Here is a 13,230-nt window from a genome sequence, read left to right on the forward strand (position 1 = left end):
GCACGCGTAAGGGCGGTGATGTAACGCAGACCCGCTGCACGGTGGCCAATGCAAAGTCGGAAAGCGGGGGTCGGAAAATTATTTAAATTATTTACCCGAGTGCTCAAATTTCGCAACTCCGTGGCGACGCACCCTGGTGTACACCCAAGAATTAACAATTCATTCGTTTTTACTTTCCCCACGGGTTGGGGATTTCCAACTTATGCCCTGAACCCTGCAATTAAATCGTTTTTGTTTAACTGCGGTAGATCTGACGCACCTTATGTGCAATGAGGAGGACTCGATGAAGTGGCCTCCCCGGATGGAAGTTGCTCTCCTCTTCTTGTCACTACAACGCTATGATGCCACGCCTTAGGATTGCACCGGGTAACATGTATCCACTGAGAGCTGCTTCTCTGAGACAAAGTGTACCTCGTGGTTATAAAGAACGTCCTCCTTTATATTCGTGGTGACGAGCAGCAGGTAGGAAGTATGCTCATTCTCCAGCTCCACCAAGGGGATCAATACAGAGTTGAACTTAATGTAGTAATCATACGCACAAGTGGAAAGGGGGAGTATGTCATATCCTGGTCCACCATGGATGCTGCACTTTTGCACAATCTTGTATACATATCTATTATGCGAAATGTAAGAATTAAATAAATTATTCTTCATAACATTTCCAGCTTCTAGGTCGCTTGCATATGAGTCTGTGCTACCAACAAGCTTGTAAATATTGACAAATGGAATTCCCTTAATTTTCATGTGTTCAAAGAAGGTAACTCTAAGCGAGAGAAGAGTGACAGTTGCAACGTGGAACAAAATGATAGAATAATTTTTTAAAGAATATAAAGGTACTAGTTGGTATTTAAAGAAGGGAAGCGGAGGAACGACATAAGAGTAAGGAATAAAATGAAGAACTGGTTTCTGCTTCTGCTTAGGGTAGTGAATACATATTTGGTAATCTCCTATAACGTTGGCTCTATATAAGGATGGAATTAGGCAATAAATCCCACTCTCCAGTGTACATTCAACATAACAACAACCAGCTTTGTATGCCCCACTGGATATAATTTCTCCTTTTTTTAAACTCCTCGGGGATGATGTCATCCCTTTGAATATTCTCAAATTAACTGAATGCTCTTGTGAGCATTCGAGGAAAATAAAAAAGGTCGTATCTTCGGGGACGTAAAAACGTATGTGCGGATTTCTAAAGTAGGACCACAAATTGTTCGAACACCCTCCTGCACATTTACTTGTCCACTGTCCTTTGAAATAGAGGGAGTCGTAATTCTCTGGTAGCATTGGTGGCAACTCATATATCGACAGATGCGTATGACTAAACACCTTCAGCGTGAAGTTAAATTCTTCCTTCTGTGAGTATTGTGACACGATTAGGACAAAATCGACGATTCTTAAAATTTCCTGCTGGCTCTCTCCTGATGTGTTTGCGCTTGCATTTGCATTCACGTTTACGTTGTCATTATTGCTGTGCGTGTGTCCTCCCGCCATATTATTTGGATTACCCCCCTGGGGTGCATCAGAAGGATCCTTCTTCGAGGAGCTCTTCTTCATAAGGAAGTTATTAATACATTCATCTTCACCTCCAATGACCAACTTAGTGAAGGTACATTCCCCATTAGAATATATTCCTTGCTTAATCGGAAACAACGGACAAATAATTCGGTCCTTTCCTGAATGGATATGCAGCGCCAGATATTTCTGCGAAGCGTCTGCCTTCCTCTCCCTGACATGTTTCGATAGAAGAATCCAAATTTCTATTGGCTTCTTCCCTATATAGCGTAAACCATCTTCAGACAAATCCTGTTTCTTCACATTTACATGTAGGGCAAATTGCGGGTTGTAAGCCACCAGGTGGGTGTCGTCTTGCAAAATGGAGCTATTCAAGTACTTGCTGTTCTCCCACTTTGTGTGAATTTCAAACTGGTATGGAAAGATAACACTATTCCAACAAATATATATGTGCGAGAAATATTTCACTACATCTTTCCAGGGGATCCAAAAACAACCATCGTCTTTCCCTTTTGCCTTCTCAATAGAATAGTTTAACTTCTTTTGCACTTCCTTTGTCCACGTCGTTTCATCATGATGAGAATACTTCCCCTTCCAACGGATGCATCCCCATGGGTTCTTTATATAAAGCAGCTTATCCCCGTTATACATTTCGATATTTAAAATGGAATAGGCGTGTCTCGTTACAATTCCAGTTGAGAGCGAAACCCCTTCTGGGTAGTCCAACCCTGACGGCGCAGCGTCCTTCAATTCTAGGGTACCCAAACAGACTACACATTTCCCTTTTTTTATTCCTTCGTAAATATTATTCCATATGATGTCCCACTTTTCATCGTATTCTTCATACTCCTCGTTCATCAAATCGGAGCTCTCCCCTTTTTGATTTAAGTAGCTGTACTGATCGGCTGATCCGCACACATAGGAAGACAGATCCATGCTACTCACTGCTTCGCACAGAAATTGGTTCGCATGTCTCATCCTAACTTCACAGTCGGTCATAACTTTATTCGGTGCGTCATTCACACCGTCTCCGTTTCCTACGCAGCGTGCTATTTTCTTGCTCCGGGGGAAGGTGTCACGCGGGGAAAATTCCTCGACAGAGTTTCTCTTCCGCTGTGTCTTCTTGGCCTCCGTTCCATCAGCACCGCTTACCCTTTTAACGGTCCACTTGGGCGGTTTTACCTTCCCGCTCCATCTTTGCTTGTTTCGCATCTCCGTTGCATACAAATGGCGCAGGGTCCAATACACCTTCAGCTTTTCACACTTAGACCAATCAGCACGTGCTGGGTGGCAGTTACAACTTTTGCCCAATCGGTGGACGCTTAAATTGGCACCCACGGGTATCTCGTACCGGGTGTCCTTCCTGCTCCTATGTATGTATAATTGCCCACCTGCACAGTGTGTCATCCTATTTTTGCCGCTTCGAACGTAGTGGTAAAGGCTCGATTTCCAATTTATCACATTTTTTCTCTTCCCCTTTTTCACACATGTTCTAAGTTCGTGTGCTTCCTTCCGCATCGCTCCATGTACAGCACACTCACGTTTAAGCTGCTCTGCTGGGGGGTGCATCCCCATGAGGGACCCATCACAAGCATCCAAATCGGACGCGTTGACCTGATTTACCGCGGTGTGAGCCGTTAAACGATCGAACGACGGAGGGGAGCTACTTATCTTCGACTTCAACGAAATTGTCACAGGGATCCAACCAGTTAGGTAATACAAATCGGATCCAGGGTTGGATCCATACATGGAGTATGAACCCCCCATCAGTTTAACAAATGCTTTTTCAAGCAAAGTAACCCAAAGCTCTTTCTGATTATTCGAATAAGCTACTAGCAAAGAATTGTTGCTCTTCACAGGCACATAATCGTCGATGATAATTTTCCTCTGAATTCCATTACAGTGTAGTCTACAGATATACATTCCACATGGGTTAAAAATTGGCCAGTTCCTATTCACATGCACATAGTTAGATGTACAGGGAGAAATGATATTTGAGAGAACGGGGACTTTGTGCTTTCTCTCATATTCAATCAAAACAGTTAAAGAGGATAAAAAGGAACAATCTGCCACAAATCCTTGTCTTATACAACTATTATACAAATCTGTTGACATAACAATGGGGTTGCTATACAATTCGGAGAGCCTTTTCCAACAATCGAACTTTTTTTTTTGTCTTACACTTAGTTCTAAGTACCCATCAGGATCTGTCCATTTGTAATCTACCCATCCGTACAGCTTAAAACAGTTGATGTAATGATATATGCATCTTTTTTTGTGACATTTTCTGCACATGAGATAATTTTTCTTTATCGAACTTTCATTTAGTCTATACTTATGTTCGCAAATTTGTTCAGTGCTTTTTTCTTCCGTCGGATATTCTTTCTTTTCTAATTTGTTACTAATCATGTGTGTACTTCTCTCCCCTTCAACTTTGTCATTTTTCGCGTTCTTACTGGTACACATTTGGTACCTTAACTTTGGATCCTCCATTTGTAGCCCCCTCTCATCTTTACTACTTTTCTTTGTATTTACAGGGTTAACGTCTTGGTAGAGCATTTTATGACATTCTACTTCTCTCTTAACCCGTTTCATCACATTTGGGTTGCTATTTGTGTTTCCCCCCTTTACATGTGAGGTGTAATTCCCTTGATCTTCTCTCATGATGTGCCCCCCATGGTGGGATTCCCCATTATTATTGCTACTCCTGGGGTAGCCTTCCTTCACTTCTTTTCCTCCCACGTGGCTATTTATCCCGTTAACTTGATTTTCCGCCATGCTAATTCTAACTGTCTTCTTGCGTTTCTTTCCATCCGTTTTTTTTTTCTTCCTCTTCCCTTCCTTGTCCGTGTCTACTCTCGATTCGATGTTTCCTCCATTCATCGCTAGGGTTGCGTTATTTGGCAAAACGGATTGCAGACCGGGTTCTCCCTTTTTGCCTTTCTTCACATGTGTGGAATTTTCTCCCTTCTTCTTCTCCTCCTGATAGGTTTTTTTTTTTGTTGTTTCGCTTTTTTTTCTTGCTTCCTTTTTGCCATTGCCTATGGATTTCACATGCTCGTTATTCGTGCTTACCATTTGGTTAGTGAGCGGGCTACTATGATTCCTCTTTTCTTTATCCGTCTGTTCATTTTCCACTCCGTTGGCGTTATGTCGAATGGGTCCTTCGACCTGACCCTTCTGCCTTTTCGGTTGGTCCCTTTTTCTTTCCCTGCCCTCTAACGATTCTCTCTTCCCTCCCTCAGCAGCCTCAGTTTTCTTTGACTTTTCCCTATTCGTCGCGACCTTTCTACCTTCCACGTCTTTCTCATTAATAGCACCCCTTTTTGTTCCCCCGTTTTGCATACTAGCAACTTCTTTCGTATGACTCCGCTTCTTAACACGTGCGGTAGAGGTCCTAATGTGCAGCTTAAATAAATTGTCCATGCTGAGATTTCTGTTACTAACGTATTTTTTATCCTTCTTCCTCTCTGCATTTCCATTGCACAATCGTAGTTTTTTCTTTAAAACACGTCTAGAAGTATTTTTCAATGTGTGTTTATCGTGGGGTGCATTCGACCTCTGCTCGTGCTCGTCTGCACCCGCATTCGTCTTTTTCTCCTCACCGGCATTGTCGTTCCGGCCGTTTTCATCGTTTCCATCACACCCCCTCTGGTCATAACTGTTGTTGAAGAACCCACAAAAGTTGACCTCCTTGTCATGCGGGTCCACTGCACCATCCACCTTCATTTTCTTCTCCGAAAAATGTTTCACATGTTTGACATACGAATTGTTCCTTATATCGGGGTCGTTTTCAATCCATGGCAGGATTATGTAATTCCCTATCAAGGAGCTCTCGAACAAAATCCTAGACGCATGGACATCCTCGGAGATGTGGCTGGGCATCAGGGAGAACAAATTAAATACGTTTGAATTAAATTTGTAAAATTCATAAATATGCAGAAAAGTGTTTTTTCTCAAAATGGCACTTCTAAAATCGTGATAGTAGAGTAGCTGTTCTTTATTCTTTCTGATAGCCCTCATTAGCAGTTCTTCTTTTTTCTTACTCCCCAGGCAGTTGTAGATTTCCTTTGTTTTTTTTCTTAACCGCTGTGCGATGATGGATTCATTCGGAGGAACAGATGAATCTTCATTTTGCCCTCCTTTGGTGCATATTTTATCCTTCCTCGTTTTATGCAAAAATTTAATTTTTTTTTTTCTAAACAGATTTTTCTTCTCCATATGGGATGGCGATTCTCCTTTTTCCTTTCTGCCTTGCGATGTGGATTCCCTCTTTATGAGTGTGTTGTTGATCCTTTTTATGATTCCCGTGAAGGAGTTGTTATCAACATTGTTCTCAATACCATCGATTTTGCTCTGTCCTGCGTGCCTCTTTTTGGCCTCTTTGGACGATATTTGCATGTTGCCATCTCCCTGGTGGGCTTCAAATATGCTGTCTTGTTCATTCTTCCTTTCGTTTCCACTTACTTTTTCCCCCTGTTTGTTCTTTCTCCTCTCCTTGCCATTGTAGTCAATTGAGGGGAAAACATCCCTACTACCATCACGCGGGACAACATAGTGACTGTCGCTATTTTCATTCTCCGGATCACTACTCACGACCCACCTTTTAACGGACGTACTACTAGACACACTGTTCAGCCTATCTTTAGAACTACCCCCTTTCTCACTCCTATGCCTGTTGGACCTTCCCTTCCCACTCCTATATATCTTCAACACATCGTTGTTGACGTCGCTGTTGACTGTGTCTTCCTGATTTTCTTCTTTCCTTCTTTCATTTTTCACCTTACTACATCTACACCCCATATCATGATATAGAATTTTCTCATTTGAACTGTGCAGTCAGATGGAGTGGTACTCTTTGGAAGCACTCTGCTGTTCGGGAGGTCTCCCCCAGATCGCTTTGGTGGAAGCTTATCGGGAAAAGAAAGCAGACGTGGAAGCAGAAAAGTTCACACAAAAACACGCACAGACAGACGTGGAGAACAAAATAGCCTCGGCTACAGTCTCTACGGACAGCTGTGGAACGAATTTAATTTCCCACGGATACGCTTATGTATATCCATACAGTACATGTAAGTAAAGACGTTACGTATATTTGCACTCTTCGTTAAAGAAGGTATATGGACAAACATAGCACATTTAGCAGGGATATACATTTGAAGGCCTTTTTTTTTTTTTTCACATGCCTTTCAAATTAGCATATACCATGTGGGAAAAGAGGCACTTGCCTGTTTGTGCGCAAAAAAGGGGCATATACATACGCAAACATACTTCACGTGCATGTTATATTTAAGTACATGCTTACGTGCATAAGCGTATTAGTGTGACTAAGCACATAGTCTAGCAAAATGCTACATTATAATTAACATCACATAAGGGGAATGGGAAAAAAAAATTATGGAAAAATGTACAGGTAACCAAATGATACAAATCGTTTTCCTTCAAAATTTTATTCAAAGAAGTTTTTCTTATCATACAGAATGCTGTTCATTCTTCACAAATGGGTATAAAAAGAAAAATGTAAAACTTCAAAAAAGAGGGGAAGCAAATACTACAAAAATTGAGAATTTGTGAAAAAAAAAAAAAAAAAAAAATACCACTTACGGATATACATGTGACGAGCAAAAGTTGTGAATTAAACTGCCAATAAAGATTTAAATTATTTTTAATTGAAACAGGAGGTGGCCGAGTGGTAAAGCAGCAAAGTTGGTGATGTAGCAAAAAACGTGCAAAAAAAAAAAAAAAAAGTAAAAGGCAACAAAAAACAGCGTTTACGTAGCAGAATGTGGAACAATTGCACAAAGCAAAACAAATTCCGACCATGCTGCTAAAAGGCAAACATCCGTTTGGCCAACACGGAATGAAAATACTCGATGGACAAGAATGCACAAGTACATACATATATGCCACAACAGCAAGCGTGTAAATTTTAAAAAACTTAGAACAATCGCTGCGGGGCAGGCGGCTGCTTTTGTGGACCTTTGCCTTATTTGTAATATCACTGGGGCATGCCTGCGTATCTACATGTCCACTTTCATATCTACGTACCAACACTGTCGTAAAATCGTACGCTTTCACACATTTGCCCACGTTTCCCCTTTTATGTAGATCAAGGGGAAAAGGACAAAAAAAAAAAAGTACCCTCCTAAAAAGGGGGGCAAAAAAAGTACGGCAAAATGGTGCAGCAAAGTACAGGGCAAAAGCAAGGACGTTAAGGAATTGAAAAAACGCACCCCGCAATGTTACCGTGCACTCAACAATCTTTCGTGCCTAGCACATGCCCAATGTATAGAAGTAGATTTTACCTACTGCCTCTTCTCATGTTTGATCATAGAGCGCATTTTAGGAACATCTTATCAGTGGCATGCATGTACCTCATACCGTATCCCCTTCCAAAAATTAACTCTTTGCAGAATTCCGAATGGCGAAATAATGTTGACCATATAGAATTAAAAAAAAAAAAAAAGTCACCCGCACAGTATACGCTTTAATTGTGAACCTGGGAACATTTCCACCCCTACTGCATATGAATACTTCAAAAGTATGTTGTAAAGTGGGTAAGCCCGAACTCAAAATTGTTAGCCCCATTTAGCCAATCACCTCTTTGGAAGTTCCCATTCGCTAAAATGGCTCGCATGAAAAAAAAAAAAACTCTCCTAAAAGAATTGTGTCAAGCTATTAACTAAAAAAAAGAGTTCCCTTTGGGAGGACGCACGACTAAACAAAAACACACAGTCAAAAGAAGTCCACGCAAAAATATGCACCGTGGAAAATGCCAAATAATTTCCACACATTTGTGGGTGTAAGTAAAAAAATGCAACGCGCACATGCGCAGATAACTATGTGAGAAGTATACCCCCGTGAAAAATCAAATGAACAAATAAAACTTGCGCATGTCGCAAAAAAAAAAAAAAAAAAAAAAAAATTATGCGCTTCACGCATTTTATACTGCCCGTCCAGTTGTTGCCCCTATTTCCACATATCACCCTCCTCGTCCGGCATCTTAAAATCTCCAAACATTCCAGATGGTGGAGCGTATCCGAAAAACTTCTGAATGTTCTGTCTAGTGAGCATCAACGTTAGGGTATAAATAAAGGTCGATGAGCAATGGTACAAATTTTTTCCCTGTAACCCCGTGTGCGTTAGTAAGGTAACGGGGAAAATTGGCTTAAAAGGCAAAATGGCAATTGTGAGTCCTTCAAATAAGCTAAAAAGCAACGGCATCATGGACATAAAAATTAATCCCGTTATTACATTTGACTTTGTCTTGAGCGTTGCCATTGTTTTGGTTTTCTCAATATATATTTCTTCCGTTGTGACTTTTTTTTTCATTTTTTTTTTGTTGTTACTGTTGCTGCTATTCCCATCGATTTTGCTTAGCAACCCATCTTCCTTCTCCTTCTGAACTTTCTCATACAATATTTTTAATTCTTCGTTCAACTTTATAAACTTCTCATTTCTGTAAACGAATATCCAACTTAAAAATTCGCAAAAAACTCCACACGCAATCGCAATTCCGATGATGATGAAAATGTCGGTCTTCCTTATAACATCATCCATCTTCCTCGTTTGCAAAAAATTCTGCACATGTAGATGCCAAGCGGAAAAATAGTCTACTTGCCGCGAACGAATTGTGCAAAAATATTACACACTAAAAAAAAGCACGTAACTTTGCTTAAACCACTGCTGCAAAAATGGATAACTTTTACTTTTTTCCCTTTGGCAAATGGAATACAGTACAAAAAGGTGACACCTTTTTAACGTTTTATTTATTTTTTTTCTTTCCAATGTGGAACACAAAAAATGTGAAAAATGGAAAAAAGCCAAGGGTGGATCAGCGGCGAGCTGGCCCTCCAAGTAAACTTCTACAAACACGCAAATTACTTAACAACAATTCTGCTTCAGACGCTGCTTTATTTTACGTATTATACTTCCGCGCCGTTATGTTTATGCCTTTTTAATTAAAAACAATTTGGTCATATATTTTAATTTGAATATGCTCGTCTTCCCTGGTGTATGCGCTGTGCCTTCCAACTTCGGCGATTCGAAGGAAGCTCCACAAATGGGCACATACACATGTACAGATATGTGTGTATATACGAACATGCGTGCTTGGAAATAATTCCTTCATACGCTGTGCCGCTTTCTCCTCTTCTCCTTTGAGCATCCCATATGTGTGTTCTCGGTTAATTTAGCTATATAGCAGTGGCTAGCAATTCGTGCAAACGGCAAACCTGCTCATAGAGAATGCAGCAGCTCTGTGCCAGCATATGGTGAGTACGGATGCAGGCGCATTTACCCGTAGGTACGTACATGGCTCGATAATCCGTATCGCTGGTGTGCTACGTTTATTTCCTTTCTTGCTCCATGCGGGATAACAAAAAATAAATTACAAAATGACGATATGGCAAATGACACTAGGTGCTGGTTATAAATCCACCACCATGAGGATTGTGACCCTATGAATTTTACAAAAAAACGAAAAATCTTATTTTTTCAAACAGAAAATATCATTGGAGCATTTATGCATAGGGAAACCTTCTTTATTTCACTAAGGAGGTGCAACGAAGGGTGAGAAAAAAAAAATTAATATAAATGTCGTTAGTACTATGTAATATGAACTGCAAGCCATGTATCGTAATATCCATGCGCTAATGTTATTTCCAAATTGAAAAAAAAAAAATCCCTCTCCGTATCGATATCACTTATGCCCATAGCGCAGAATTTTTTTGCTAATTTCTGACGTGGTGAAAGAGGAAAAAAAAAAAAACGCACGAACCGATCCACATAGAACGTTCACCTATAAAGAAAGAAAAAAAAACAGAATTGAATGCAACTTTTAAAAAAAAAAAACCTCGTGTGAACATCCATTCGGAGGGGGAAAAAATTCTAACCGTGCCGATGGCGTTTTCTTCATAACGTACAAAAATAGGCATACATATATACGCTTACGCGCACAAACATGCTTAAAACGTACGCCTAGTCGAAATAAACCTGGGAAAATACATAAATGTAAAAAAAAAGTACGCCCTTGATTTAAAAAATAGGAGGGAATTTTTCCCCCACCTTTTTGACACAACAAAGTGAATACAGGACGTACCCCCCAAAAAAGGAAAGTTTCTCACAAAGTGAAATCAACTAACCAGTGGAAGCAAAGAAAATATACAACTGGGGAAACCCTCAAAAGGAGGACGCATCTCGTAAAAAGGACTTTTTCGTAAGCATACCAAAGATGCGCTATTTTTAATTATCTGTGAAAATTTTGAGCAACTATGCGTATCCTTGGTGATGCATACCTTCGAATCGTCCTACCTTAAGATTCTTTCGCGTCTGAGGAAAAGGGCTGCAAATTTTGCGTCCTCAAAGTCAACTTCGTAGCGGCAGAGTGTTGAATTTGACGCACAAAAAATAAAATATATATGTGTATATATGTGTGCACATTTGAACCTCCACCACCCACGTGTAGGCCAAACCCCCCACACGCTCGCCAAGATGAAGCTTGAAGAAGTGAAGGACATTCAGAAAATTGAGAGGATTGGGGCCCATTCCCACATTAGGGGCCTAGGGCTGAACGACTGTCTGGACGCCCGATACTGCTCAGAGGGCATGATAGGACAAATGAGCGCACGGAAAGCTGCGGGAATAGTTTTGCGCATGATCAAAGAAGGAAGAATTAGTGGCAGAGCAATTCTGTTAGCCGGCCAGCCAGGGACAGGCAAAACGGCCATCGCTATGGGTATTGCAAAAGCGTTAGGAGAAGATACGCCCTTCACGCACATCTCAGGGTCGGAAGTATATTCCCTAGAAATGAGCAAAACTGAAGCATTAACGCAAGCCTTTAGAAGATCCATTGGTGTTAGGGTTAAAGAAGAATCGGAAGTTATCGAAGGAGAAGTCGTAGAAATTGAAATAGAAAAATTTAACGAAAAAGATATGAACAATGTTAACAAAAAGGTAGGGAAAATGATTCTTAAAACAACCGAAATGGAGACTCTATACGATTTGGGTAACAAAATGATTGAGGCTTTACAGAAGGAAAATATCACAGCAGGGGATGTTATCTGTATTGATAAAAGCACAGGAAAAATTACAAAAATTGGGAAATCTTTCTCTCGATCGAAAGACTACGATGCTATGGATCCAAACACAAATTTTGTTCAGTGCCCTGAAGGAGAATTACAAAAAAGGAAGGAAGTAGTCCACACAGTTACTCTACACGATATTGACGCGATTAATAGCAGGACACAGGGCTTCCTAGCGTTATTCTCAGGAGATACTGGAGAAATTAAAAACGAAATAAGAGAACATATCGACATGAAAATTAATGAATGGCAAGAAGATGAAAAGGCGGAAATTGTACCAGGTGTTTTATTTATTGACGAAGTACATATGTTAGATATAGAATGCTTTTCCTACTTGAATAGGGCCCTCGAAAGTGAGCAATCTCCCATTGTTATTATGGCAACAAATAGAGGCATTACACACATTAGAGGAACGGACTACAAAGCTCCCCATGGAATCCCCCTCGATCTGTTAGATAGAACTCTTATTATACCTACCTACCCGTATAAGCATGAAGATATAATGAAAATTTTAGAACAAAGAGCAGAAGAGGAAGACGTCGAAATTGATGAATATGCCAAGGAGCTGTTGTGCAAAATTGCATCGGAGTCGTCCCTAAGATACGCACTGCACCTGATCACTCTGGCCAATTTGGTTTCCAAAAAAAGGAAAGCCACCGAAGTTACTGTCCAGGACGTCAGAAGAGTTTACAACCTATTTATTGACGTCAAAAGGAGCACGCAGTACTTAATTGAATACCAAAATGAATTCATGTTTTCCGAGTTGCCCAAGGAGGACGAGGCCGCCAACGCGGAGGACTCCTACGACGAAAAGAGGGAAATACACGAGAAGAAGTCGGTTAACGACAGTGCGGATTCTTAAGCATAGATATAGACCTATTCCCGAATTGTTTTGTATTGGGGAAAATATGCATGCCGGTAAAGTGGGCATATTGGTAACTGCCCCCATATTTGCACATAAACGTTTGCATACTTACCTAATGCCAGGGTGAAAAAAAAATAGAAAAGGAGCAAAATGCGCATGCTCCACATTTGTTTCTTACCCATTGTGTGCATGGTAACACGTGCGAATGAGCGCATTAGTTCACGTAACTGCATGCACCATTTATAACGCGCGTAAAAATTTGTCAACAATACGACGTAAGCCTTTTTCTTTACAGCTCGTATTTTTTCTTTTTTTGAGTATGAATTAGCTTATATTTTTTTTTTCTGGCACATTGAGCAATGTTATTCACATTGCCAGTAATTTTGTATGTCCCCCACCCATTTGGGGTCACACCTATGTTTGTCTTTACGATATTTACTGAAAACGCAAAATGAACACTCCTCTTTAAGCATTTTTTGCGTTCATTTCGAAACTTTTTTATTCAGCCCACTTAAAAACGTGGCTGCTCTGTTCCACGTACAAGGAATTAAATTAAGCCAAATCAAATAAAATTGCATCAAATTAAAACGCAAAGCATTGTCGTCCTCTGTAACGGTCAAGAGGTGACAGATGCTTGACCGAACATTAGCCGAACCTTGCTGCACAATTTTTCCAACTCGTTTCCATTGAAATTGTTTACCCCTTCATTCCACCTAAAGACGCAGTATAAAAGGTGGAGGGTGGCGCTTTTCCGGTGTCTTAAAATTTATC

At 40.5% G+C, this 13,230-nt stretch overlaps 3 protein-coding genes across 3 annotated transcripts; 1 reads left to right on the top strand and 2 right to left on the bottom strand.

The window, feature by feature from the left end:
• Nucleotides 1-351: 351 nt before the first annotated feature.
• PCOAH_00032680 (Uncharacterized protein) lies at nucleotides 352-6,315 on the bottom strand (the record flags this gene model as incomplete). Its single annotated transcript, XM_020060063.1, has 1 exon — nucleotides 352-6,315. The coding sequence occupies one exon, from the start codon at nucleotides 6,313-6,315 to the stop codon at nucleotides 352-354; it is 5,964 nt and encodes a 1,987-aa protein (XP_019915588.1).
• A 2,166-nt stretch (nucleotides 6,316-8,481) lies between these two features.
• On the bottom strand, nucleotides 8,482-9,072 carry PCOAH_00032690 (Uncharacterized protein; the record flags this gene model as incomplete). The annotated part of the gene is made up of 1 exon (XM_020060064.1): nucleotides 8,482-9,072. The coding sequence occupies one exon, from the start codon at nucleotides 9,070-9,072 to the stop codon at nucleotides 8,482-8,484; it is 591 nt and encodes a 196-aa protein (XP_019916054.1).
• A 1,932-nt stretch (nucleotides 9,073-11,004) lies between these two features.
• PCOAH_00032700 (RuvB-like helicase) lies at nucleotides 11,005-12,456 on the top strand (the record flags this gene model as incomplete). The annotated part of the gene is made up of 1 exon (XM_020060065.1): nucleotides 11,005-12,456. One exon carries the CDS (start codon nucleotides 11,005-11,007, stop codon nucleotides 12,454-12,456), a length of 1,452 nt encoding a protein of 483 aa, XP_019915639.1.
• Between the last annotated feature and the right edge of the window lie 774 nt (nucleotides 12,457-13,230).

Source organism: Plasmodium coatneyi, chromosome 11 (assembly GCF_001680005.1).
Source record: "Plasmodium coatneyi strain Hackeri chromosome 11, complete sequence".
In the NCBI taxonomy this organism is placed as follows: domain Eukaryota; phylum Apicomplexa; class Aconoidasida; order Haemosporida; family Plasmodiidae; genus Plasmodium; species Plasmodium coatneyi.